The sequence below is a fragment of the Myzus persicae genome, unplaced genomic scaffold (genome assembly GCF_001856785.1).
Source record: "Myzus persicae strain clone G006 unplaced genomic scaffold, MPER_G0061.0, whole genome shotgun sequence".
Taxonomy (NCBI): Eukaryota; Metazoa; Arthropoda; class Insecta; order Hemiptera; family Aphididae; genus Myzus; species Myzus persicae.
Genome location: NW_019100469.1, coordinates 882,906 through 909,756, shown reverse-complemented (window position 1 = coordinate 909,756; position 26,851 = coordinate 882,906). Strand labels below are relative to the sequence as shown.

General features: G+C 31.9%; 1 protein-coding gene across 2 annotated transcripts; it reads left to right on the top strand.

Moving 5' to 3' along the window:
* The first annotated feature begins 8,316 nt into the window (after positions 1-8,316).
* On the top strand, positions 8,317-25,167 carry LOC111035631 (extensin-like). Of its 2 annotated transcripts, none has more exons than XM_022317437.1 (2): positions 8,317-8,650; positions 21,126-25,167. In XM_022317437.1, the coding sequence occupies exons 1-2, from the start codon at positions 8,630-8,632 to the stop codon at positions 24,534-24,536; spliced, it is 3,432 nt and encodes a 1,143-aa protein (XP_022173129.1). In that variant the 5' UTR covers positions 8,317-8,629; the 3' UTR covers positions 24,537-25,167. The 2 variants fall into 2 exon arrangements, with proteins under 2 accessions (XP_022173129.1, XP_022173053.1); XM_022317361.1 differs by having other exon boundaries at positions 21,123-25,167.
* Positions 25,168-26,851: the final 1,684 nt, after the last annotated feature.

Here is a 26,851-nt window from a genome sequence, read left to right as displayed (position 1 = left end):
ATAGTAAAAGTAGAAAAATCGACGCTTTCCCTAGGAACAGTTTGTAAAAGTGTATACATTATTTATCGATGAAATTCCAACATTACAAAGCATTTTATCATATAGTGACGATTTTGCGTATCATTTTCGTAAACAGACCAAAATAATATTATTTTGATCTACCTTTCTGAAGTCGAATTTATGCTGAATTTGAGATATGTGTGAAAATGAATATAATATTATGTTAATTTTTTTGTTTTCAGGTTATACGGACCCACGTATGTATCTAGAATTGTCGTATTAAACATAATATAGTATATTTGTGTTTAGATTTCATATTTACTTTTATCACAAGAAGGAAACATTTTTTTTTTAATCCAAATAAGAATAACCATTACTACTTCAGTGTATGAAAACACAATGGGAGATTCTAATTCCAAAGTTCTCATACTATACGTGTGCGCAAGTATAATAATAATATGTAAAGCATAATAATAACAGTACATGTAATTAAAAACGTGAAATAAATGTTCTTCGAACAATACACTTTCATAATACCAGTGGGAGTTTACCTCGTTCACTGCATATAAATCTCTAATAATTTGAATAAAAGTATATACGGGCAACTTTTAAATTGTAACAGCATTAATATCCATTAAGTTTTGTTTACATTCGGAAGTATGACTGCGCGTGGAAAGCCCAAGACCAGAATATTATACTCATATGCTTCGAAATCACCCTGATATTTAAACACCGAATTATATTTAACTATAGGTACCTACCACGATACAACGATTGCGCTCGTCCTGATATTATAAAACATAGTGTATTCAAATATTCAAATTCTATTACCATCTTCTGTAATATAAATTTTTATTCGTAATTCTTTCTTTATGAGAAAAATAGAAATATTTTTTAATAATATTTCTTTTTATTTATTCATCGCCATCAGAAAACAAAAAAAAGATACTACCTACTAATAAGCAGCACATAATAAAAAGAAATATAACACTATCGCGTCATCTCGTCATTATGCTCGACTTGAGTGATCGATGAACACTATAACATTTCATTATATTGTCATGTATGATCATACCTATACGGGATGATCCATTTTAAGTAAGACACTCATTATTTTTGAATACCCTAACTTTTTTGAAAATATTTCTATTACATAGGTTATTTTAATTCGTTACTTAACAACATTTTTGTAAGACAAATTATATTTTTTACTATTATTTATCATTATCATTGTTTAAAATTTTTTTTTACTCTTTTGAATGCCAATATACATTTTTCAATTCTTCATATTACAACAAGTATTCGAACAAGTAGTACAATAGTTATACGTATTTTAAGTTTACACAAGCGTAGAAGTGGACCAACATTTTGCGGGGTACTTAGTACCATTCTTCTTCAGTCTCCTAAACTTTAAATATGTACTTTTTACTTATAAAGTTATAAACTACTTGTTCAAAATTTGATTTTGAAGTATCAATTAAGAAATCCAAAAATTATTCTGCTTTGGAATTAGGAATTAAAAATTCACGTTGTCAAAAAAATAGTAAATATTTAAAAATGATAAAAATATATTTTATTTTTAGAAAAATGTTGAAATGATGAGTGTGTTACGTTAAATGGATCATCCGGTACACGTTGTTGTAAAACGTTCGCCACGTGATGTCGTGATGTATTTTTGCTTTTTTACCTATCCATATGGGATTATAGTATTATATAATATCAATGTCCATCCATGTGATACAGCAGCCCACCCTGTATACGGTTATATTATTACCTACCTATATATAGAGATATTTTTTTAGCCCAGTTACTGCTTTTATTATAAGTCTATAAACAATGGCATTTCGGTACATTCGGCCTAATATTATTATGATGTAATATCGATATCTGAGCCCGTGCATTATGTTATTATTATTATTATTATTTTTTGTACATAACGTCCGTGTATTATATATATTTTTGGTTAGGTTTTTATAGGAAATGATATCGTCGGTGCGGAATGATCGCGTGGACAATAACAGTCAATTTTTATACTGGAACATTTCAATTGAGAATAAAATAAAAGTTTTGGTAATAATTCGAAAAGAAACCGATATAGATGTTGCGCTTGTACCGCGTATTCTTGTAAATATTTCAACCCATTTTCTTCGTAGAGACGTCAAAATGGAAGTATTTCAAAATATATAGTAATGGTTGGTTATTATTATTGTTTGTCGATATGTATTCGGCACTTACATTTCGGGAAATGGTCGTAGCCGAGGAAATTACTTTCTACCTACCTATTCAATGTATTTGTTTTATTATCTTGTTCCCTGTAGTAAAACTTAATTCCATAAAATTATATAGGATATTGCCTTTTATTTCGTGGAGCAATTTTTTGTTTTTTTTTTTTAGTATCTTAAAGTATCGTGCATTGGTTTTATAAGATTTAAAACGTAAAGATTATAGTACTTCTTCATGCTCAAACAAACCGCATGGCTTATCGTACACTGTAAATGTTATTATTATGTATTGCAAAGTTAAGCCACAGATATCTCGCTATGTATGATACACATTCTTAATTAAACACATTAATGCATTTTAATCTGTTACCAACAAATTAATTTAATTTATAACATTTATGTACTGTTTATATAAAGATTATTCTTAGAAATTTAGTAATCTTAGGATGAAACCTAAGCACTCGTACATTTTAGATCATGCAGAACTTATAGATTTTCTCGGAATTCAACAATTTGTCCGAGTAACAGATAATATCGCACACACATTTTTTTAGTCTGTACCTATCTCTAAGTAGAATAAGGCTTATTATACAAATATAACATAGTACGTATTTATTTGAAGAGAATAGGTATACATACATTTATTAAAAATATTTATTGAAAATTTAATTTTATCATCACCATTTTAACATCACCGTAGTCACATGTTCAAATACACGCATCTTCAATAAAATTGTCTGAGTTGTTATTGTTGACCGATTTCTTGTATATCTAATCAATAAGTAAGTATCTAGGTAGTTACACTTGACAACATAATATTTGCGGTATTGAGTGCAATATGAAGTTTTACATTGAATACCCATCGGGTCCAAAACGGACAATAGTATTATACATATAGATGTGCGCAAATTGCAAACTTTCGACGACGTTCGAATATTGTTTCAGTGTTATTGTAGTTTATATTTCTCAACGTAATAATATACTACTAGTATATTATACATTTTCGTATACACTTAAAAATATAAAATGCATGCAATATCGTATACCTATGCGTCGAGGTTTTCCGTGACAGATAATAAATCATCTCATAAAATTATCTCATTGTGAACATTGACACTAATAATAGTCTAAAATATACTTATAGGTCATCCACTCGCATATAGTTGTGTTCAAAAACGGTTTAAACGTTATCAACAACATAGTCTTTGGTCTTTATACTTACAATTATTTGCTTTATATTTTCAATTTTTATAATTTGCTTATACGATACAACGCGATTTAAAATATTGTAATCTCTTCAAGCTTTTACTTAATTGTACCTAGGTATAGGTATATTTATCACGGGTCGTGGCTTAATTTATAATGTATTTCAGCCGACATCGTTATAAGTTGTATCAAATGTTAAACATTATTAGAATATTACTATCTGTTCGATATGCTCGGCGACTATCTTGGGTACCTGCGATGTACCCAGATAAGCACTCGTCAGTAGTAATACGGACGGCGTAGCGAACATATAGCGCTCTCCGCGCAACGGCATAATATAATAATATGTAATGTACTTATTAGTTATTAATTAAAGATTTAAAGTGAACCAGTATATTAAAGTTCAAAGTCGTTCATTGATTCAAATCATATGTTTTCATTGCACGTAACACTATCTATCTATGTGTCTTTGGAAGTCGGAACATCGCTACTTAATTATATACCTATTATAATATTGAAATGTTTTTTTGAAGAAGACACGTCAACCACGTATTATATGTACCTCCTAACCTACTGACCTAACCGTACTATAGCGTTGCAGGAACTACAAAGTGATGCAAATTTATTCCGTTTCAAAAAATACGGTGAAACGTTAATGAAACTCGAAAAACGAGTATTATGATATAGTTTCGCGTGCATTGGACCAAACAAAAATTGGCTTATACAATAATATTATTTTATCCTAAGCGCACGTTTTTGTATATGATTATTTCGGCAGTAATTAAAAAAAGGCATAAACCGTCAACAGTCAATAATGATAATAATAATATACTGTTTGAGTGCACACTACGAGTGGTGTGATTCTATGTATTTGTCTAATAGATAAATTAGATGTGGAATCTCGTTGTATTATTATATCCAACAATGGATTTACTTTAACGCAAAAACATACTTAGTAACTTGCGAAATCCGTTACTCTCATAATTGTCTACCGAACAATACTATAAAACGTATAATATGTTTTATTCACACCATATTATAGACTTTTATCAATATTTAAATCTATATTCAAACTTTACTATATTTTGTTTTTTGCTCTTAGCCGCGGTACCTATCTCCAGTGTTTGAAGGAATTGCAATAAGATTGCAATGTATTTGTTGTACATGCGGTTCGCTTTCAAATGCCTATGATAAATATATGAGCAAATGTTTAACTTTATAACTCTAAAAGCAAGAAAATTATCATCCGGAATGATGAATAGTTGCTGTTGTTATACATCTAGCGATTTAATGTACTGCACTTAGGATGATTTGAAAGATGATATTTTCATTTTTTTTTTTATTGACGAGCCAATATTTTTATATTATATTTTAATTTTTTCGGTACCGTTTTAAGTTGCTAAATATACTAAACGAACTCTACTTTTACGTCTTCCTATGTTTATTCATAAAAAAGTCTTCATTTTTACTATCACATTTAAAATAACACAGTAATAATTACTAGACTAATAAACATAATCTTAGGTTTTTTATAGGATCCTTGAGCAAGAAATTTGTATAATTACACGCTGGCAGATTGCGATTTTTTTTATTTGTTTCAGTTTCATAGTTAATTATTGTTAAACATATGTGAGAGACATTACTAAATTATTTTCATTAAGTAGGTACATTAATATTTATATTTTTTAGTAAAACTATATTAAAATATACCATTAAAAAAACTAGGATTATCATTTGAAAATCTAAGCTTGATGTTTTTTATAATTTCTTATAAAGCATTAATATAATAAAGTACCTAGTACCTATCTATGTTAAAAATGACAAAAAATAGATAGTAGATTATATGATATCATATGATTAAATAAAAATAATTGTTAGTGGATTATTATAATTCATAATTTTTAATTTAATAATATATTCTATGTTATATACCGCGATATAATAGATATTTTGCAATATAGGTTTATAAAATAGTTAGTTGCGACTTGTGCTATGGTCCAATAAATTACTGAAATCGTTAACAGCGAATAATTTTAATTATGGTAATATAATAATATAAAAATTAAGGATGTTCCCTTCGAATAGTGCGTTACTAATATGTTATCACTTTGCTATTTACATACCTGCATAATAAAGTCGCTACACAAACAATTGCACATTATAGTTCACTCGTAAAAAAATCGAAAGCTACTTTTTCTAACACCTGTTAAAGCGTTATAATAATATGTTCATTGTCGCCATGTTGATATCAATATGGTTAAGACGTCCGCATAATAAAATGATATTAGTGGATATGTAATGTATAGTAATAATTATGACTGGCACATGATGATAATGTTCAGAGATAAAATTATGACTTCGAGGCTACAAGAAATGTACGGACAATAAATGTCGAAAAAAACCTATGGTTGTAAAATTGTCCACACCCCGGGGTACCATTTATAACACATACTGTAATATGTAATTTAGCATGTCGTTATATTATAATTGTGTAACAGCGGTGGACGGTTTTTTTTTTCAGAATAACAATTGATTATTGTTTGTACAATCACATTAATGTCAATATTTTACTGTACCTAATATTATATAGTATGACTTATTAGTTATAATATTATTACTTTTACCTTTGCCAGTTTTATTATTATTTTGGAAAATTATCTACGCGTCGTTTACGAATTAGCGTCTCTCTGGTCATTTGATATCTGGTACTTGCCTACGAACTGCCAGTATTATTAGTTTTGGTACCTATAGAACATTAGTACCCATAACATTTTTAGTTTTGTACTGTATGTAGGTATGTGTTTCAATGGATATAATATTATACTCAAACAATTGTTAGGTTAGGTTATTTCAAAATGTTTTTGTTCGACATGTAATTTACGGTTTATCATAATTTGTTAAGTATTTCTTCGACACGTAAAAACTATACGTTTAATAATAATTTGAATATTATAGCTTACACTCTCCTTTAAGTGCTGGTAATTTTGTATAAAAAAAAGTGATTTTCGTGCGCAATGAAACTTTTAATGGCAATTTTAACGCAGATATACCTATTATTTAAATTATTTTGTAAAATAGGCGCTTACATAATGTAATAATGTATACAGTTGTGTGCTCTGAACATACGAATGGGCTTACCATAATTTGGTTATTATAGTTATTACTTGTTACCACAAGTCGGAATAATATTCTCTTAAAACCTCAGTTACAATATGATGATGATATTTTTACGTCACTAAAAATAATAAATATATTTTCTTAACCTGTATGCGACTGGAAAAATAAACACTTGTAATGGTGGTGTAGGTACCCGAACACCTGCAATATTTTTTATCTATGTTTTTTCGTTAGATAATAATGGTTACTATTTGTACTATATACTGTCGATTTTTTTAAAAAAAATCTATTAAACTTTTTATTCCTTTAAATATAGAAACCTGGTTATCTACTTCGTCATAAAAAGGTCTAAGACTTTCAACGTTATTTGATTGTTATACAATTAAGCATAATTAAATTAAAGTATAATATTGTAAAATACATGATATTTAGAGAATTCATGAAATTGAAAGCCACTCATAGCCCTAGGTACTAACAAATCTGGATAAAAATAAATTCTAAGACCAAAAATGTACCCAGGTACCCAGGGCACATAATAAACCATTGGGTTAACATTATTTTTAAACGAAATAAGAGAGTAAGTACAGATAGGAATGTCGTTAAAAAGTAACTCAGGGCTCGAGCACTAATTGAAATCATTTTTAATAAAAAAATAATGCATTAACGTTTTTAAGTTATAATTGTTATGAACACCCGTTGATTTCATATTAATATTATTATTATTAACTGATATAAATGTCGTATCCTTCAAAGTTTGGCTATAATCAAGTGACTATTTTTATTCACTGACTAGTGTCTTAAACTGTATTTGGGAGTCAATAACACGAACATAGAATTCAATGACTCCAGTTCTTGTAGTCCACTGTAGTAAATGACACTCAATCTTTAACATGTATTTCTACTTTCTCGTAAATTCTATAAAATATCGGGTGTATATCATACACGTCATTTCTATAATAGATTACATATGTGATACTAAAAAATAGTACCATAATATTTTAAATAACCAATTGTAGTATTAATCTGAAACTTAAATACATTTTTTTAAAGTTAATTATTAGTTAGAATTCGTATCGGCAGATAAATGGCATTCAAATCATCAGATTGAAACAAACACGTAGAAACAAGTAACGACTATAATACGATGATATCCTGTGTTCGACTCTTCTCGAGAAAAAAATTATAGTTCCATTAAAAATCTGTCGTATAAATTGTTTTAGTTTTTTTTAGCCAATAGTCATACTTTTTTAATAGCTGAGGTATATCGCTGACAATTTTTATAGCAGTCGATCGATATAATAATCACGTCCTTGAAACCCGAGACTGAAGAAGATCGACTACAATGCACCACTGAAAACCGGCGCTCCGGTTCAAGGTCGTCGGCTGGGGAGGTCTTCGAAGGCCGCAGCCTCTCGTGCTTTCTTCTCTCTCTCTATCTCACATACACACACACACACACAGGCATAAGCACAAACTTGTACTCAAGCATGTATGTACACATACTAACGCATCGGATCACACACACGTGCGCACCCAAAACATACTTTCTCTTTCGTCCACCGCCGAGCCGGATCGACTCCCCTGCGGGCAGCGAGGTTACCTCTACCTCGAGCCTGGTCGCAGTGGATACCGTCCGTATAACGCGGTATTACGATAACCATAATATATGTACATTTACACGGCCTCCCACTCGGGCCACCGGATGGTCCGCTCCGTGGGCCCGTACCGTTTCGACCGCGGCCGTCGTATAAATAGCCTTCCCGACTGTCGGGTCCGGTTCATTATGTCTCCGATCGCGCGATGACCGACCGCGCACTAACGGCCGCTTAATAAACAACAATTTTCTCTCCCGCGAGATCGTCGTGGAGTGTGCGATTGCGCGTTTTTATCGTCGTCCGAACCCTTCGCAAGACAATATCCGGATGATATTCGGTCGGTTATTATTATTTTTAAATTAATTCCGAAAGAAATTTTCACCCGAAAGCTGCGAAGTTCGGATATCGACCTTCCAGCCTTCAACGATCCTGCAGAGAGTTCCTGCTAGTTATCGATACACACGCGTCTGCGTTGCAAAAGGACACATCATGGATTTTCGATTGATACAGGTAAAATATCGCCGTACAGTTAACTCTCACCCCTATAATAGTCGTCCTGTACCACGTGCCATGTACACGACCATACATTATTATTATATTGACGTAAACTGTTGCCGCCAGACACAGGAATTAGGGACGAATGCTATTAGAAGATTCAGCAGTACAGTACACCGCGAGTATAATGAGAATACCAAATTAGATCATTGATTCCAAGTAGATCGTAAGAAAAGAAGAAAAAGTCAATATCGATGTTCATCAAGCATCCGTAATTTATAATTATCCATGACCAAGCCATAACTTTTTGATAAACACAATAATTGTTCGAAGGGATGAGCGGCTCGCTGAGAATGGTTAGAAATATCGAGTTTTCACCATTCCTGTAAAATATATAAATACCCGCCTTCTGCAGTACCGTAGGAAATACGGGGAATTGTTTTTAAAAATATTTTCGAACTTACCATTAATCCTACATTTTTCTATGGTTACAAATATGTTTTGTTTTTGCAGTTAAAAATAAAAAATTACAAAATTCAGTGTATTTTACTATTCTCTAAAATATAAACTGTTTAATGATATAATAATTCATGTGCCTATAAATATATTGTATTTTTAAGGGCTATCGCATCAGTGTAACTACACGTAACATATCCATACTTATTCAGTTTCTATCACTTCTTCCCTTGTAGAAGTTATAAATAAAAATGACATTTTTATGTATAAATAAAAGTGTTAAATTCATCAATATATTAAGTGATGCAGGCTAACGTATAAAATATTATAATATAAAAATTTCATATACCATAATATTATTCATAATAAATAAATTATTAATTAAGATTTACTGAACAATAGTTTATTCGGTCTAATTACGTTATTTATTTTAAATACTTAGGAATCATTTCGTGGCAATACAATTTAGGGGGGGAGTTAGTAAGTCAAGAAAAGCAATGTAATAATAATGCAATATTTCAAATCAGATAAATGTTAATGCGTCTAGAACGGAATATTTTCTTAATCGCACAGATCTCATTTCCGCTTTCGAGCGTGACTTATCCTTTTATAATGGTACTTATTACCATCGTAGGTAATTTGGTTTGTTGACAAATTATTGTATTACAACTCATTAAAATAATAACGATAGTATCAGATAAGGTTGTTTAAATAATAACTTTATTAATATTACATATTGAATGGATATTCAATACTTAGAAAGGAATAATGTAATGTACTTGTTACGGTAATTTCTATCGATTTTAATGGTTAATTCAAATTTAAATTTGTTTTACGACCGTACGAGATAATATAACAAAACAAATAACTATATGTTATCTTGAAAAATATTAAAATACAGTAAATAAGATAATTGAGAATTGTAATTTAAATTATGTTTACAATACCTATTTAAACTTGAACTTTGATGTTGCGTTCTGAAGAAAGTTATTGTTAGCAAAAGGATTACACAGAATGACATCATAAACCATGAAAAATAATAAGAAGTTATCTCCAACCATATTATAATATATACATTCATAATGTTTATGTATATTAACTCAATATTATAATACATTCAATATGAACCAGTAGATGTTTGAACCAGGGTTATAAGAAAATGAGACTATTATTTATTTGCCTTAGGCTTTGAACTAAATTATGCGATTTACAGTTTCAGTTACCAAAGTACAGATATCATATTCCACTGATTTTCATTCCTTTTCTTGTATCTTTCAAAAAATAAAATAAATTGAAATACCTTTAAAACAATTGTATTTTTTATTAGGTTATTATGTTTTTAAATTTTAAATTATAAAAAATATCGTTATTTCATTTCAAACAAGTTATTCATACTCTTAGAATACTTATAATATTAAAACTAGATTTATATTTTTATTAGATAATGTAATTTAGTGTTTAGACGTGTGTTCTATATTAATTTTGAATTGCTTTCATTAAAAAGTGATTCTTATGAAAGTTTACGTATATGTTCTGGCATGTGTCGCAAATATCTGATATATAATATATAGTATTTATTTTCATTTTATAAAGTTATATTTTTTTACATAAAGTTATAATAATTATTGTTTTACTAACCATAAATCATTTTTTCAGTTAGCATAATTTTCAAATTTCACTAAATGTTATTTATGACTTTATGAGTAGGTAGCATAAATCGTTTTAGAAACTTCTACCACGATGATGGTTAAAAATAAATTGAAGTGAAGCTTAATATGCGTCTTTGCTTAATGTAATAATTACAATCATACCTAATATATGCGGAAATGGCATTGGAAATGAGTTATCAGAGCATTTTGTTTGAACACTGCAATAAGCATTGAAAAATGAAAGAAACAATATAACGGCGAGTCTCAAAGGGCAGTCTTTGAGTATCAGAAATCACACACCCACCACTCGTATGCCAATAACTACCTATACCTACTACAATGGTTATACACGATAATAACAGAATGTGAGGTGAATATATGTCTCATTGGGAAATATTCAATCACATTCGTTCGCTTTGTTACCCCCGTCGTCATTCAGGGGAAAACTTGTCGCATTAGCTGGAGCCGCTGAGTAGCATTCGAAATAAGGGTAGTATATATAGTGGTTTTCTTTCTTCTTTTACTCTATTATTATTTTTCGTTCCCATACACCGTCTCGTTGTTTTCCATTCCGTTTCCCGTAATTTGCCATTCACGAAATAATCAACAATCGGGGGTTGTTTTCCGCGATTCCCTCGCCGGATATACTTCCGCACGCGCTGAGTCAGGTCACGTTCTTCCGGCTTTCCAGTCGAAAAATCACAACTCTTCTATGTGCGTATATATTATATGTACCAACGAAACCCGTTCTTAGACGTCGCGTATTATATCGATCATGTTATTATTGTGCGCACGTATAATTAATGGGCGAACGTCGCCGTTTTCGGTCTCCTCGGGGCTTCAGGCCAATCATCTGGTGTGGGATTGCCAGAATGTGTCTACCTATATATAGGTTGGTACTCCACACTACCGGGCCGGGTTGGCGAATAATGATCGTGCAGAATAGAAAGCCGCCGTAATAGTATTATTATAGTGTTGTTTGCAAAAAAAAAAATCACTCGCTTAAACTGTGTTGAACTTTGAAGTATTTCGTTTTATTGATAATCGCCCGTGGGCCGTGTGCAAAAATGATTTTCTATTCGACGTCTGCATGGGATACAAATGAGTAATTGCGCTCGATTCGTTTGTAAATTGTGGTAAACTGATACACATACTCTATGAAAGTACGTATTATTATTTAGTGTAATATGCAGGTATATTAGATTACGAGTATACCTATATTTAAGAAAACCTATCATGGAGCACCCGAGAATTATTGGGATCAGTTATACACCAATAACTTTAGAAACGTTTGCGAACGCTCAATTTCTATTTCAGATTAGAATTTTTAAATCAATTAGTTGTACAATATATTTTTAAAGGATTGGATATCCGTACTATCTCAGTGTATACTTTTTTGGCAAACATAAATAAATAGAGGACCAGATATTTGAATATTTGTATATGACCCATATTTTAAAAATATTCATAAAAAGCTTAAAAAATGTATTATTTATAAAATAATTATTAATACTTACCAGAGCTATTATGTCCAATGATTATAATTTAAGTTAGGGATACTCATACTTTTTTTAATGGTTTAAGAAAACATAAATTATTTCATACATTTCATAATAGGTATAGTGTATACCTACCAAACAGTTTATTTTTTAATGTATAAATACACTTTTTAGAAAAATACTCATGCATAATCGTCAACTAGTTTAAACAAAAAAATAAAATAAAAACACCACTCGCAATGTGACTTTATGTCTTATTCAAGTATATTTTTTTGATTGTAATACAAAATTGTACATCTTAACGCATTATTTAGGACGATTTCACAAATAATAAAATTACGATTGTGATTGACGTTCAATTTAATGTTAAACAGGTAATTGCAGAATGCTGAGTATAATTTTTAAAATTCAATAACATATTATTATAATATCAAATATCAAAGAACCGGTTATAATAAAAGCGTAAGACTAGGCCACTTGATTTTATGCCGTTGACATTGTTTGGCAGTCGCCGAAACGTCTTGAAAATCGAATACAGACAATTTTTTATTTTTGATCCCTGTGCGTGCATATAGTACCTATAAAATGTGATTGATTTAATCAAAGATTTTACACCATCAATCAACGTTATTAAGTTAAAACATTTAAAATTGTTTTTTTTTATAGTTACATAAATATAAACTTGTCATTTGCTAGTTGCTACGGAACGTGAGAATGTAAGTCAGAGCCGGCAGGTATAACTATGAATTATGATGTGTATTTTATTTCATTGTAGAAAAATATAGTTGTATTTATGCTTTATTTTAATTTAATTTTAATGTCTAATACTTGCCACCCGTGTTAATTATTATTGGTACAACTATGAATTAAAAAACATGCAGACACGAAGACACGCAGTACATTAGATAGGTACCTATACCTATACTGTACGGTCTGTACGTAGGTATTATTATAATGACTATATGATATAGTTCTTTATTCCGAATTTCTCTCGACCACCGAATAACGTTGCGTACAGTATTATTCCACTATTATTATTGTTATTATGATTTTAATTTCGGCGTCTTCCCATAGACGCGTCATGTTCACGGGCTGTAAATCGAAACGTTTTGTGCGACGTACAAAACGATATTATGCGAGATTGAATGGGCGAATACAATTATTAATAAAAATGTAATTACTCACTTATAAGTACACCGTAACTAGTTTATAATAGTTATACGCTCGTCTCACAATATATTATTACACGTATATCTAACATAATAGTTTCTGTAACGTTACGCGAGTGATGGCCACTGGGCCGCCATAGATATTATAATAATTATCGTACACACACAATTAGTGTCTATATTATATTACAACGAACATTAAGATTGACCCTTGAGACGTTTATCGACGAGAATAACAATGTTTACGCTATGAAAGCTGTAAGCGATTTCAGGAAGGCTGAATCAGTTGAAATCGTGACTTTTGTATTGGCGAATGTACATAATATTAAAAGGGTTGCAACGTACAAGCTCTAGTTTTGTATTATTATCGAACCTTGCAGTTCAGATATTTATAATTTCAGAAAATTTCACAGACTAAAAATTATCGTCAACACATAGGATACTACTGTAATGTAATATAAAACACTATTGTCTTATTATTTAATTGTTTGACCCAGTTGTTTTGCGTTAATGATATTAAAGCTGATTTTTATATTTTATAGAGTGCCACCACTCTGGGCACGCCATTTAAGCCACCTTTAAGTCGTAGTCTAGGCTATTATATGATGATAATATTATGTGTGACGTGTTTTGTACCATTACAGTAGAAATTGACCATGGCGCTCAAACCCCCACCCACAGAATGCAGCTAATAGCACCGTATCGCGTATAAATCGTCTCAAATCGGCAAAATTAATTACTCGGAATGCGATCCTCTTCGCGTCACGTTCGCGCTCTACGAAACACGACTATTGCAGTATCCACCTATATAGGTACTTAACTATCTGTCCATGTATCGTATTTATCGTAATATATAGGTATACCCACTGAGGCGCATCCATAAAGGTTTCTCTCGCTGTAATAATAATATATCATCGATCGCAGGCACATTGAGTGGTACATAATATATATATGTAATATATATGTACATCGTTAGGCAATCTACGATATAAGTATCGTCTACCTTAGGTATCTACAATATATATATGTATATATTTAAATATAAATATTTAATAAACATATGCCGGCACAGTACATTTGACGGAACACACGTCACGTCAGTCATCATGGTGATGTACTGAAACGTTCAAAGACCAATTTTCGAGGCGATTATTTTTTCCTTTTTTAGAAAATTTAAATACGTTATACTAAAAACGAAACTATACGTAAAAAATGATTACGATGCGAAAAATATTTATCAATGCGTATCTGCTACGTCCACGCCGAGAGCGTTCCCGGGAGATTTTATTGTAATGTATGCTAGGTATTCTTTTTAATAAACTAATAGAAAACAACTAAATAATAATTTGAAATTCACTTGACTCGTTTATGACTAAACCATATATACTCCAATGTACTGCTCGAAGAGCAATATCAGTTTTCACCATTATATTATGTAATCTTGTCTAAATTTAACGTAGCATATATTTGTAGAAAAATAAAAATATTTATAATTTGAATACCAACTGATTTGGATGCTGTATAAATATATAATATGTTATAAGTCGTGATATATTGTTTACTAAATTATATTATGACCATTGACTTGGTACACACAGAACATTGAAAACCGTAAAGGAAAATGTTGGAGCAGCGACTACCACCCTTAAATGTCCTCCCCCTCCATCCAAAACGTCGGACGACATTGTTTCCTGTACAACTATACTCACCCTCGAAAAATCGAACAGTCTCTCGTACTCCAAAGTCGTCGGTCGTTGTCGGCGGATTTTCCGGGAAAATGAATTATTTGTGGCGTAAAGTAAATGACCGACGTGATATGTACCGTCCTTACAATGATTTGCGCACACCCATTTTATGTACACGTGCCTACAGACAACACGTGAGAGGTCATCCCCCTCGAGGGCAGACGTGCAGCTTACAAAACGGCCACGGAGTAAAGGCGGATGCAGCCGCCGCCGGCGATAACCGCAACGGCGACAGTTTTCTTTTGCTGACCTCGGAAATAGGAAATCCCCGAGAATGGTTAGATATAACTACCAATTCCAACGAAAATATATATTTTCCAAACGCCGAGAAGAGTTCCTTTTCGTTCGTCATCGTTTAGTGTGTTATGTCGACATTATTCGCCCGTCAATGATAAGCGTATGATTCTAAGAACATTTTTTTAAAAAAATTACAAAAAAACCGATACCCACATGACACGCACAATATCATAATACTTGCCAATTCATGTATACCTAGCTACATTATAATAGCCAGAAACTGACAGAACATCATCGACGTCTCGTATATTGTAGTTCTTTAATTGACCGTAAAATATGGTTCCTATCCTATTGTTATATTGTGGTCAACTCGTTGTTGACCTTTTGTCGCGTATTCATATAATAACAATATTATCGTTTGTCCGATCTTGGGTCGTGGCGAGTAAGACGTGATACAGTTTAGAACGTTTGTATTGTGGTTGCGGAGATTTGTCGTCGTTTTGACGACCAAAAAGTGACCGAAAAAAAAATATAATAAAAACGAAACGTCTGATATTATAAAAGAGTATAAATTGAACGTTTCACAAATCGGTTCGCAGAACACGTCATTATATGTCTCAAAAAAGTGTCCACTTTTAACGTCTGACTAAAATGGCAGCGATTGAATATCGGTTGAACGGGTCTCTCTTGTGTCGCCTCAGTTATGGTCGTTATTATATTTTTTTCCAGTAAGATTTTTTGAATACTATTAACTCAAATTATCAGTTTCATAATATTGTATCACAAGACGTCCCTCAATAACGACGTTTATAGTTAAATTTATATCATGATAATTATTAATTATTTGCTTTTCAAACAATTCATTTTACACCTCGTTTTGTATTTTTTTTTTTATAATATATAATCATTACTACTTTTAAAGCCAATAGCTATCAAAATATTGTTTAATAGATCTTTTTTTCTTTGATGTTCAAACAAGTTCACTGAATTATTATTATTATTATCATTATTGGCACTTGCAGCCAGTGGTTTCCACCAAATCTTTGTCTGATTTCGCTAATAATATATTGCTCTCGGAAGAAAATGAGAGAAGATAACGGAAATAATACATTAATATTATATTATTATTATTATTACAATTTGCGTTTGTGTGCTTATGTGCTTTTGATTATTTGGCTCGTTGCGTTTGAAATATCAGAAAGATATCTCATGTATATAATACTGTGTGTGTAGTAACTTGTACTATAGAGAGTCTACACCCATACATGTATTATAATCCAGTGACTTTAGAATTAATTAAATTTAATAATCATATTAAAGTGATAACTTATAACGATAGCAATGTTATAGGTGAGCATCGAAAGCACCCAATTAAAATCGTAACCAATACTACACCGAGGGATCATGATTACTTGTATAATATTATTATTCACTGTAGCCGGGATAAGTAGGTACGTTATTATTGTTCAACCGGTTGTTTCTCGTCACTATCGATCCACACAGACGGACAATTATTATTGTAAGACATACAGTCGTAATCGTATTGTTTGGTAGTTTAATTTCTAATTAAATTTAACATCAAGAGTTATCCGCCGTCGATTAAAATATTGAAAATTTTATAATTTAATTTTATAACGCGTTTAAACGGTTTCACTTAATGCTTCCAACACGACGGATAGAGGAGTGTGGTATTATAACTACTATAACTCTCGTTTTACGTGCTCGGAAACAAAAAAAAAAAGCTATGATGGGAACCTCACGCATTATAAACTACTGTAAGGACGAGTCGTCGTGATATTATTTTATCGATCGTATAGTGTTTCTATAAATTATAATCGAAGCTGTTTACGGGCTCGAAAATATGTATTACAAAAAAAAAAAAAAAAACAATAACAAACGTCTATAGTCAACCGTTCAAATAGAAATCTGTTGTCGTAAGACAATGAGCTTGGAATTATTTTTGCATTCTCCGTGCAATTCTATAATTACTTACACGCGGCGGCGGCGTATATGTGTATATGTAAATTGCATTCCTATTATGACGGTCGCGTTTTCTCTCATTTCACATGCATCTTCTAACAACGTTACTTGTGTTTTTTACGTTCATTCTTTTTTTACTGAAAAAAAAAAGTAATAATAATAACAAACCAAAAATATATTATTATTTATTACATCCAACTGCTATTCATATTCAAGCGACGCGCTTAGATGCTTTTCGTCGATATAATAATTTATATAAGTCCTCTCGGGCGATGTGTACACCACCGAGCCAACTCGTACGCTCAGATATTATAGATGTCGATGGGAGGTGTTCGAGAGTGTGCAATACTTTAAGTTCGATTTGTGATTAGAATAATAAATAATAATATTGTGACACCGAGGTTGTACAATATCGTTATCGTAACTTACCCCCTCCTCCTACGACGAAAAACCATGACCGAATATGATTGGTTATTATGTACCTACGCCTATGACATTATAGGTATATAATATACATACATGTACGGTTGTTGTTATTACAACGATATCCACCACACTCTAATATTTTATTATATTATTTTGCATTATACATAGTTGGCATCAGCGTAATAATAAAAATAATTATACAATAATAATCAGTAGTGGTAGATAAAGTAGTGGTGTAAAGATAATAATATACGATGCCGGCCTGACCCAAAATAAAAAAAAATCAGTGCTAATGTAGATACCTACTTACACCTACCTTATATACAGGGTTGTTCAACATGTATACCCACCCCCACCCATCATTTTCTCTTTAATTATTAATTAATTCAAATAACCTATGATTTTTGGAAATTTTAATTATACTTCTGGAACATAATATTTTTAATTATTGGGATTCTTCTAAACAGTTAACTTAAGGAGTATAATGTGGTGATACAAATTAATTATTTTCAAATGAACACCAAGCTGTTACAACCTGTTACCGTACTGATAAACGGAAATTTTTTGTTGACATTTGTTGAAGTAGATATAAACTACCTATGAGTTTTGTTGCATGTATTGAAAAGTGATTTTAAATTAAAGTACTTGAAAATGGCTTTAGAAAAATATAAAATTATTGTAACATCGAATCTAGTGTATTTATTATACTCGGACAATTTTAATAAATTAAAATTTTTGATACTTAATATAAATCTCAATAATTTTCAAATGGTCATTAAAGTTCCCATATTTTCCAAAAGTATTATCCTTAGTAAGTAGAAGGTACGCATAGTTAAATAAATCAAATACTATTTGTTATACTAATCAAAAAAGTCTTATAATAGCTTACAACGATTTAGAGGAAAATAAAGGTGAATCTCATTTGGAAAATAGTGGTTGTTGTCCTACAGAACGCTCCTTAAATAGTATATAAAATATCTACATACACATTTGAAAATCTGGTATAGGTACATTTACAAATTCCTAAAATCAGAATTTAAACTAAATCATTATTAATGAAAACAATGGTAGCGAGGATGCTCGGCACTGACATTTTAGATAATTCTTATATTATAATACTATATATATTATATTAGAGTATTGTTGCATTTTATTGTTATTTAAAAGACGATATTATTCATTAATGTTAAAACGTAAACAATTTTGTTCGACAGTTATCATTTTTATTATTATTATTCCCTCAATTTTTTTTTTTTGGATGTCAACCGCGAACAATCGATGTTTAATTATTAACTCTCGGGCCGTTTACGTGATTCGGGTCGTTAAATGAAGCGCGTACTGCGCATACAATATGTCCTACCACAGTGGAGCATTATTATTGTGCAATGAATTGGAAATCCAGTTATTATTATTTGACTGCAATTTGTTGTGATCAAATTATTTTTTTTAATTTTATGTTCTATTCTATTATTACAGAAATAAATTTTTCGAAATTCTAGTTGTTTGTTTGACAGTAACTGTTGAACTTTTAACGTTTTCATTATTTTTTATCGAACAATATATTAATAGATTGATCAATAATTGATGATTAGTAGTCAAAAATTTAGTAGACCATTGTAAATCGGCAAAGTAAAATGATATGCATTATGCAAATTGAAAAAATAAGCACGCGCTCGTATCTCCAAAACGTACTGTTAAGTTGTCCTGAGAAATGTTTTAATTTATTAATCCTTTTTCAACAAGTTCTTATTTTCGGATACAGTAAATCCAATTTTGGCGTTTGATCCGAACACATGTTTTATATTTAAAAAAAAATTTTAAAAAAAAATCAATAATGAATAATAATATATAATTATGTATACAAAAAAAATAAACCCGAACAACTTTCTAATAAGAATATAGAATTACATTGTATAAATACCTATAACGGTATCGTGTATAATTTTCTTCAAAGTTCAGTATCGTCAGTAAAATCGTGTACCTATATGACTTGCTCATTCTACGCGTTTCAACAACACGCATGTGAGACGGCTAAGCACACGTACGTAATTGTTTACTTACCGTGTAAACGATTTAGAAATCATGTGAATTCGACATAATACATTATGAACACGGGTGCTCAACATTGTTGGATACTATTTAAGGCGAGGCGCTATGTATGCGGTTGTTCAAATGAGATTATTGGCTGATTTGCTATTATTCCGTCACGATTAGTACGAAAAATAAAATCACCTAAAGCTAATTTAAAATATTTTTATGGACATCAACAGAAGATTACTTGGAAATAATAATACATCATATTAAAATATATTATTATTATTTCCAACAATAGTGTAATTTCTTCTTTTCGCGTTTACTTTTTTTACTTGTGAGACGTGACTTGCGTAAATTCGAATTGTTAAACCAACACTATGAACCGCAGTCTTACGATTTTGGTATTTTTTTTAAATAGGTTAACCTATTATAGGTATTTCGTCACAAGACACCTCTGCCGTCGTAATCAGAGGAGATGTGCTCGGCGTGTCAACTCACACTGATATTCAATTTTAATAAAAACTAGAGTTTTCACCGTTATGTGAGGACGCCCCGTGGGATTTTAATTGTTTAACGAGTTCCCAGCATACATTATTATTATATATAGATACATATAGTATTAATATATGTATTTTTTTCAATGTTTACTTTTATTTGAAACGGTTTCTCAGTTTACACAAACCTATTGTTTTCAAAATGATTCAAATTTCAGTTTCACTAGTAATTGTCCATCATAAACTATAGTACCTAAATAATGCGTTTATAGCCATTATAACCAGCACTTACTGACTAGTCGACGTATCACAGGAAATAATTTTTGTCCGAATAGTAACACTAAACCGTTAACGAAATCTGCACTGAAAGTTAGAACCTATTGCAGTTATATATACTTGCGTTTATACACTTATATTATATATTTATATGGTTTTGTTGTAAAATGCGTCTTAAACGAATGGGGAAAGTTTGAATGAATCGTACAACACATCATTACTAAGCACTACACTTGATTATAGTCGGTAATCTGTATGCTGTTCTTCGTCTGTCGAAACAATGTATTTCTAATGTTGTGTGTCATTGTCAGCAGTAAATCTTGACATCATGGTATATTTTTTTAACCCGAATTATTACTTAATGAGCAAAAGGAAAGTCTATTAAACGCAGTTGCGGAACATCCCATTTAGTTATGTTTTCTTGTTATAATTGAACGAATCGTGTTAAAAATGAAAAATATATTTGAAAAATAAATAGCATTTTTACAGCTTTGTACTTATACTATAACGTACTTGTTTCAGAAGAGTTGTGTGTGTCTATTGCTGATAGCTACTACAAATGCCGTGATCAATTCCGGCGCAAATGATGAGAAGTCGCCGACAAGAAGAGATGCAAGTCTTGGGGTACCATCAGATTCTTACGGTGCACCACCTCCTTCATTTGGTCCTATTCAGATCAACTACGGACCACCACAGGCTTATATTGCATCTGATTTAAAAGCACCTGACGCTAATTATGGACTTCCGTCGAACTCTTATGGTCCACCAAAACCAACTTATGGACTTCCAAAACCCAGTTATAAGCCTCTAAAGCCAGATTATGGACCACCTCCCCAGGATTCATACGGGTTGCCACCAAAACCAGAATATGGAGTTCCTCAAACACCGAACTCTGTGTACGGCCCGCCGTCTGGACCTCCTAGTCCTTCTTACGGTGTTCCATCAGTGTCTTATGCAAAGGGGCCTCCAGGTGTACCATCCCCGCCAACACCACCTCATATATCTTACCACGGCTGGCAACCAATTCCGGGTGTATCAATTCCATATATCCAGAAAAACAACGGTTACGAACAATCATCGTTAGGCACTGCTTATGGACCACCACTGTCTCAAGGAGGAGGTTGTTGCAATAATAATATTAACTCCATAGATACTTCTTATGGAGGTTCACCTCCACCAGTATTACCATCTTACAATCAAAAGTCTCCGAACTCTGATTACGGTCCACCGAAAGATGGAAATTCTTATCATGGTAGCTCTCACGCTCAGTCATTGACCAGTTTATATAAACCACCACCAATTATACCAGATACCAGTTATGGGCCTCCAACACCTTCTAAACAACCTTCTGACTCATATGGTCCACCTAAACCTGACTACAGTTCACTACCTAATGATTCACATGGACCACCACCAAGTGGATCATATGGACCACCTCCAAAAGATTCTTATGGGCCACCCCCAAAAGATTCGTATGGACCACCACCTAGTGGATCATACGGACCTCCTCCAAAAGATTCATATGGTCCACCACCAAGTGGATCATATGGACCACCTCCAAAAGATTCTTATGGGCCACCACCTAGTGGTTCATATGGTTCACCACCTAAAGAATCACATGGACCCCCGCCAAGCGGATCTTATGGACCCCCTCCAAAAGATTCGTATGGACCACCACCTAGTGGATCATACGGACCACCACCAACTGGATCATATGGACCACCTCCAAAAGATTCTTATGGGCCACCACCTAGTGGTTCATATGGCCCACCACCTAAAGAATCACACGGTCCACCATCGAGTGGATCATATGGACCACCTCCAACTGGATCATATGGACCACCTCCAAAAGATTCTTATGGGCCACCACCTAGTGGTTCATATGGCCCACCACCTAAAGAATCACACGGTCCACCATCGAGTGGATCATATGGACCACCTCCAACTGGATCATATGGACCACCTCCAAAAGATTCTTATGGGCCACCACCTAGTGGCTCATATGGACCACCTCCAAAAAGTTCGTACGGTCCACCTCCAAGTGGATCTTACGGATCACCACATAAACCTTCATACCGACCACCTACAAAAGAATCACATGGACCACCCTCAAGTGGATCATATGGGCCACCTCCAACTGGATCTTATGGACCACCTCCAAAAGATTCTTATGGACCACCACCAAGTGGTTCTTATGGTGCACCTTCTAAAGAATCACACAGACCTACACTAAGTGGTTCGTTTGGTCCACCGAAAGATTCTTACGGGCTACCATCAATTGGATCATTTTGGCCACCTAAAGATTCGTATGGACCACCTAAAGAATCATATGGGTCACCATCAATTGGATCATTTGGGCCACCTAAGGAGTCCTATGGCTCACCATCTAAGTCAGAATATCCTTCCAAGAATTCATATGGATCTCTCTCAGGTGGATCGTATAGTTCAGTACCTAGTGGCTCATATGGAACACCATCTAAACCGGTATATCATCCACCACCGCCAAAAGATTCGTACGGAGCACCTCCAAGTGAATCATATGGTACTCCATCTAAAGATTCTTATGGAATTCCTGCCCTTGGTTTTATTGATAATTCATTGCAAATACAATATGGCTCACCGTCAGGATCTTCATACAATGGTCTTCCTCCAGAAGGTACTTTCGGTACACCTATAGCTATCTGTTGTGGTACACCTCCACCAGATTTACCGTCACAAAAGCCTTCAGACTCTCAATATGGGTTAACTTATGGACAAGCATCTGGAAGACAAATACCTGGTCCAAACCTTCAACCAAAAAATCCAGTAAAAAATAGGGCACCAGTTCCACCGGGCCTTGTAGAATCAACACAATATAATAGTTTCCAAGGTGAACCATACATACCTCCTCCAGTATCAGAAGTATCAACGGGTGGAAACGATGCATATGCTGCTCCGTCAAGTTCAACAGGTTACAGTAGTTCTAACAATAGCCCTGACTTAGAGCAAAGTCCAATAGTTCCTCAAGATCAACAACAGTATAACATCCAAGCTACACAAGATACACCAAATAATGGAGTATACAATCAAGGTTTATCTACATCGTATGCTATACCGGCTCCCGAATCTTATCAGCATATAACACAAACAGTTTCAGTAAATAGTGCAGCTCAAGAACCTAACAATTATGTTCAGCCAAATCAACTTTTAACATCAAATGTTGATAACTATGGAGCTCCGCAGCAGTCGTTTGATTTAAATCAACAAATTGAAGAAAGCAAAAATAACCCACAACTGAGAGACACAGAAAATAATTCACAGCAACCAGAAAATAATAATTATCAACATCAACCAGATGGAGTGGATGTTAACGATATAGTCAAGTCATTAGGTTTAGAAGGATCTTCCGTTGTTGGTTCAAAATCTGTTGACATAAATGGCTTACAAGAGTATCCTGTTCAAGGCTCTACTGGTAACTACATGCTTCAAATCCAACCAGGACAAAGAGGTAGTGAAAACATAGCTCATGATCAAGTACTTTCTAATGGGTTACTTCAAGACATTTTGTCAGCCATAGAGAATCAACAGAAATCAGATAATTCATACGATAATCAACCACAAGGGTCGGAAGTAAGACAAGTCGCGACGTCAGCATCTAATTCAAGTACCGAGTGGCCAGAAAATTCTGCAAGTAAAAAACAGGAAATGGCTTTGTTCTATAGCACGAGAGATGGAAAAGGACAGTCTACGCAAGGCAAGGAATCTCTTCTCGATGAAATAAACCATTTGAGCGTGAACGAGGTGTCGAATGGAAACTTTGTTTCATACAAGTCACCAAAAGTAAATTATGTGTATAGTGAATCAACACCTCAAGCTGTATCACAAGAATATCCACAACAATCGACTCCTAAGACTGATGAAAGCTCAACCAACTCGTTGTCGAGTACAGGAAAATAATTATTGTAGCATAATAGATCTATATAATACATAATTAGGTATTTATATATAGTTTAAAAGTAATCCTACTATTATATTTGACAGTTCTAACTCCCCAACCTTTGGTTGCATTCAAATTGACAACGGTAATAACGCGTAAGAAAGTGCTCGCATCCATTTGAATTGTCATTTAAACGGAATATAGTATCGCATAAAAGTATTGTACTTGTATCATTACGAGCCATTCACGTACGAAAACGTTCTATAATAATTGTCTAAATACTTTATTATCTTGACAGGGTAATCGCTCTATTATTAATTTATATTGACGACGTAGTTACCAAGCACAGATTCTTTCACGACTAGCTTATCACGAACTCGAAATAAAAAACATCGTGCCTCATTTTGTTTTAAATCGTGAATGAAGAATATTTTAATCTAAAAAGTGAGAGTAAGCTTGTGAGTGTAAGGTACGACAGATATAAATGCGAACTGTAACACAATACAAATATTACAGAAAGCCATTTTGGATATGAAAAATATTCACGAGATAACTTGAATGCAACTGGATGTATATTTTTGATAATAAATTAAATACAATCATCGCTTTGATTATCAAAAATGTTGGAGTGTTAAATTATTAATATATATAAATGTATTTATATTATGATATAGAGTTTAGCACGATTGCCACTACGAAGTGCCATAGACCATTCATTATTAAAATTATTATAATAATATTCTTAAAATGTAAAAATTAAATTAAATTAATTTTTAATTATTTCTAACATTATTTTTGGTATGTATATTACTTGGAATATTCAAAATCATTTACCTTTTTATTATATACTTTTACACAGAAACAATATATTTCAATTAAAAATCATTAATTGTATTCTCTACTTTAAGGATTCTATAATAAGTTTATGCTTTGTATTTGCATTATAGTTTATATTAATTGTTAGTTATCTATTGAAATATTGTATATAAAATTATGTATGAAAATGTAAACTATTAAATAACAATACATGTTGTGCTATTTATATTTATTTCGTCTTCAGTGTTGAATCAAAGTTGTTTGTATACCCAGTCAAGTCAAACAAAAAAAGTAACCTAGAACTGAATAATGTAACATAATGATGACAATTATTCAATGCCAATTATTATTAATTCACGATTTTAATTAATACTGATCGACAGTAGTTTATTTATAAATTGAATTGTACAGGTACATTCAACATAATGAATCTACGTTAATCGGGTAGGTGATCGTGATTCACAGAACAATATATAAAATGTTTAATTATATTGATATGGCATATTGACAAGACGTAACAATTTATTTATCACTGTATATAATTGTTATATTAATAATATAATATAGGTTCCATAATGTTATGATCTCATCGAGAATCATTTAAATAATTTTTTTTTACAGCTTCATTTAAAATTATTTTTTTTATACTATAAACGTTTTCTCGATTTAACGACACAAATTACTGAACTTTGACATTTTTATAATAATTATATTACAACGGGTTTTCAACAAGTATTTCAATTGGAACAACAAACCAATAATTGAAACCATAAAAAAAAAATCAACTGCACATACAACATAAAGGCTTGTGGTGCATATATTTTGAATGCCTCAAAGGTAAATTATTTATTAATTAAAATGCATGTATTTTAATCGGTAATTTTTAAATAACTTAATTTTTGGTATATTTGTAAAAATAATTGTATTTATATTAATGTGTTGGTAAAAAATTTCTTTTTCTAAGCATATATATATTTATACTATATTTAAACATGAATAATTTACGAAAATATTTTACAGGATGTCAGTATATTATTAGAAATATGCAAATACTCTAGAATGTTTAATAGTTACCATAATTTTCCTTTTTCGGAATAGCCCTCGGGTACTAATATCACAGAGAATTTTGGTCCTTGACTATTAATATTCGAGAATATAATATGACTATAGGGAGTAAAAATAACTGAGAGTTATTATTCCCAGTTACAAATTGCCTTACCTAATGCTCCCCTTAGTATAAATTATTTATGCTAATTGTACTCTAGGGATAAAATTTGAACATTTACTTTAGTATTATTGATTTGTTAATTTGATGTTTAAAAACATTTTAAAAAAAAACTTAACTTTAGGGTAAGAAATGTTAATTATTTTGAAACGTGTGTTCGATTTTGTAATTTTATGAGTTGTATTTTGGGGGTTATTATTTTGAAACAATCGTATTGTGTCATAGTAAATAACCTTTAAATGTTAATTTTAAGTCGAATGTTTTATAAATTTCGGGTTTAGGTTAAACTTTGTA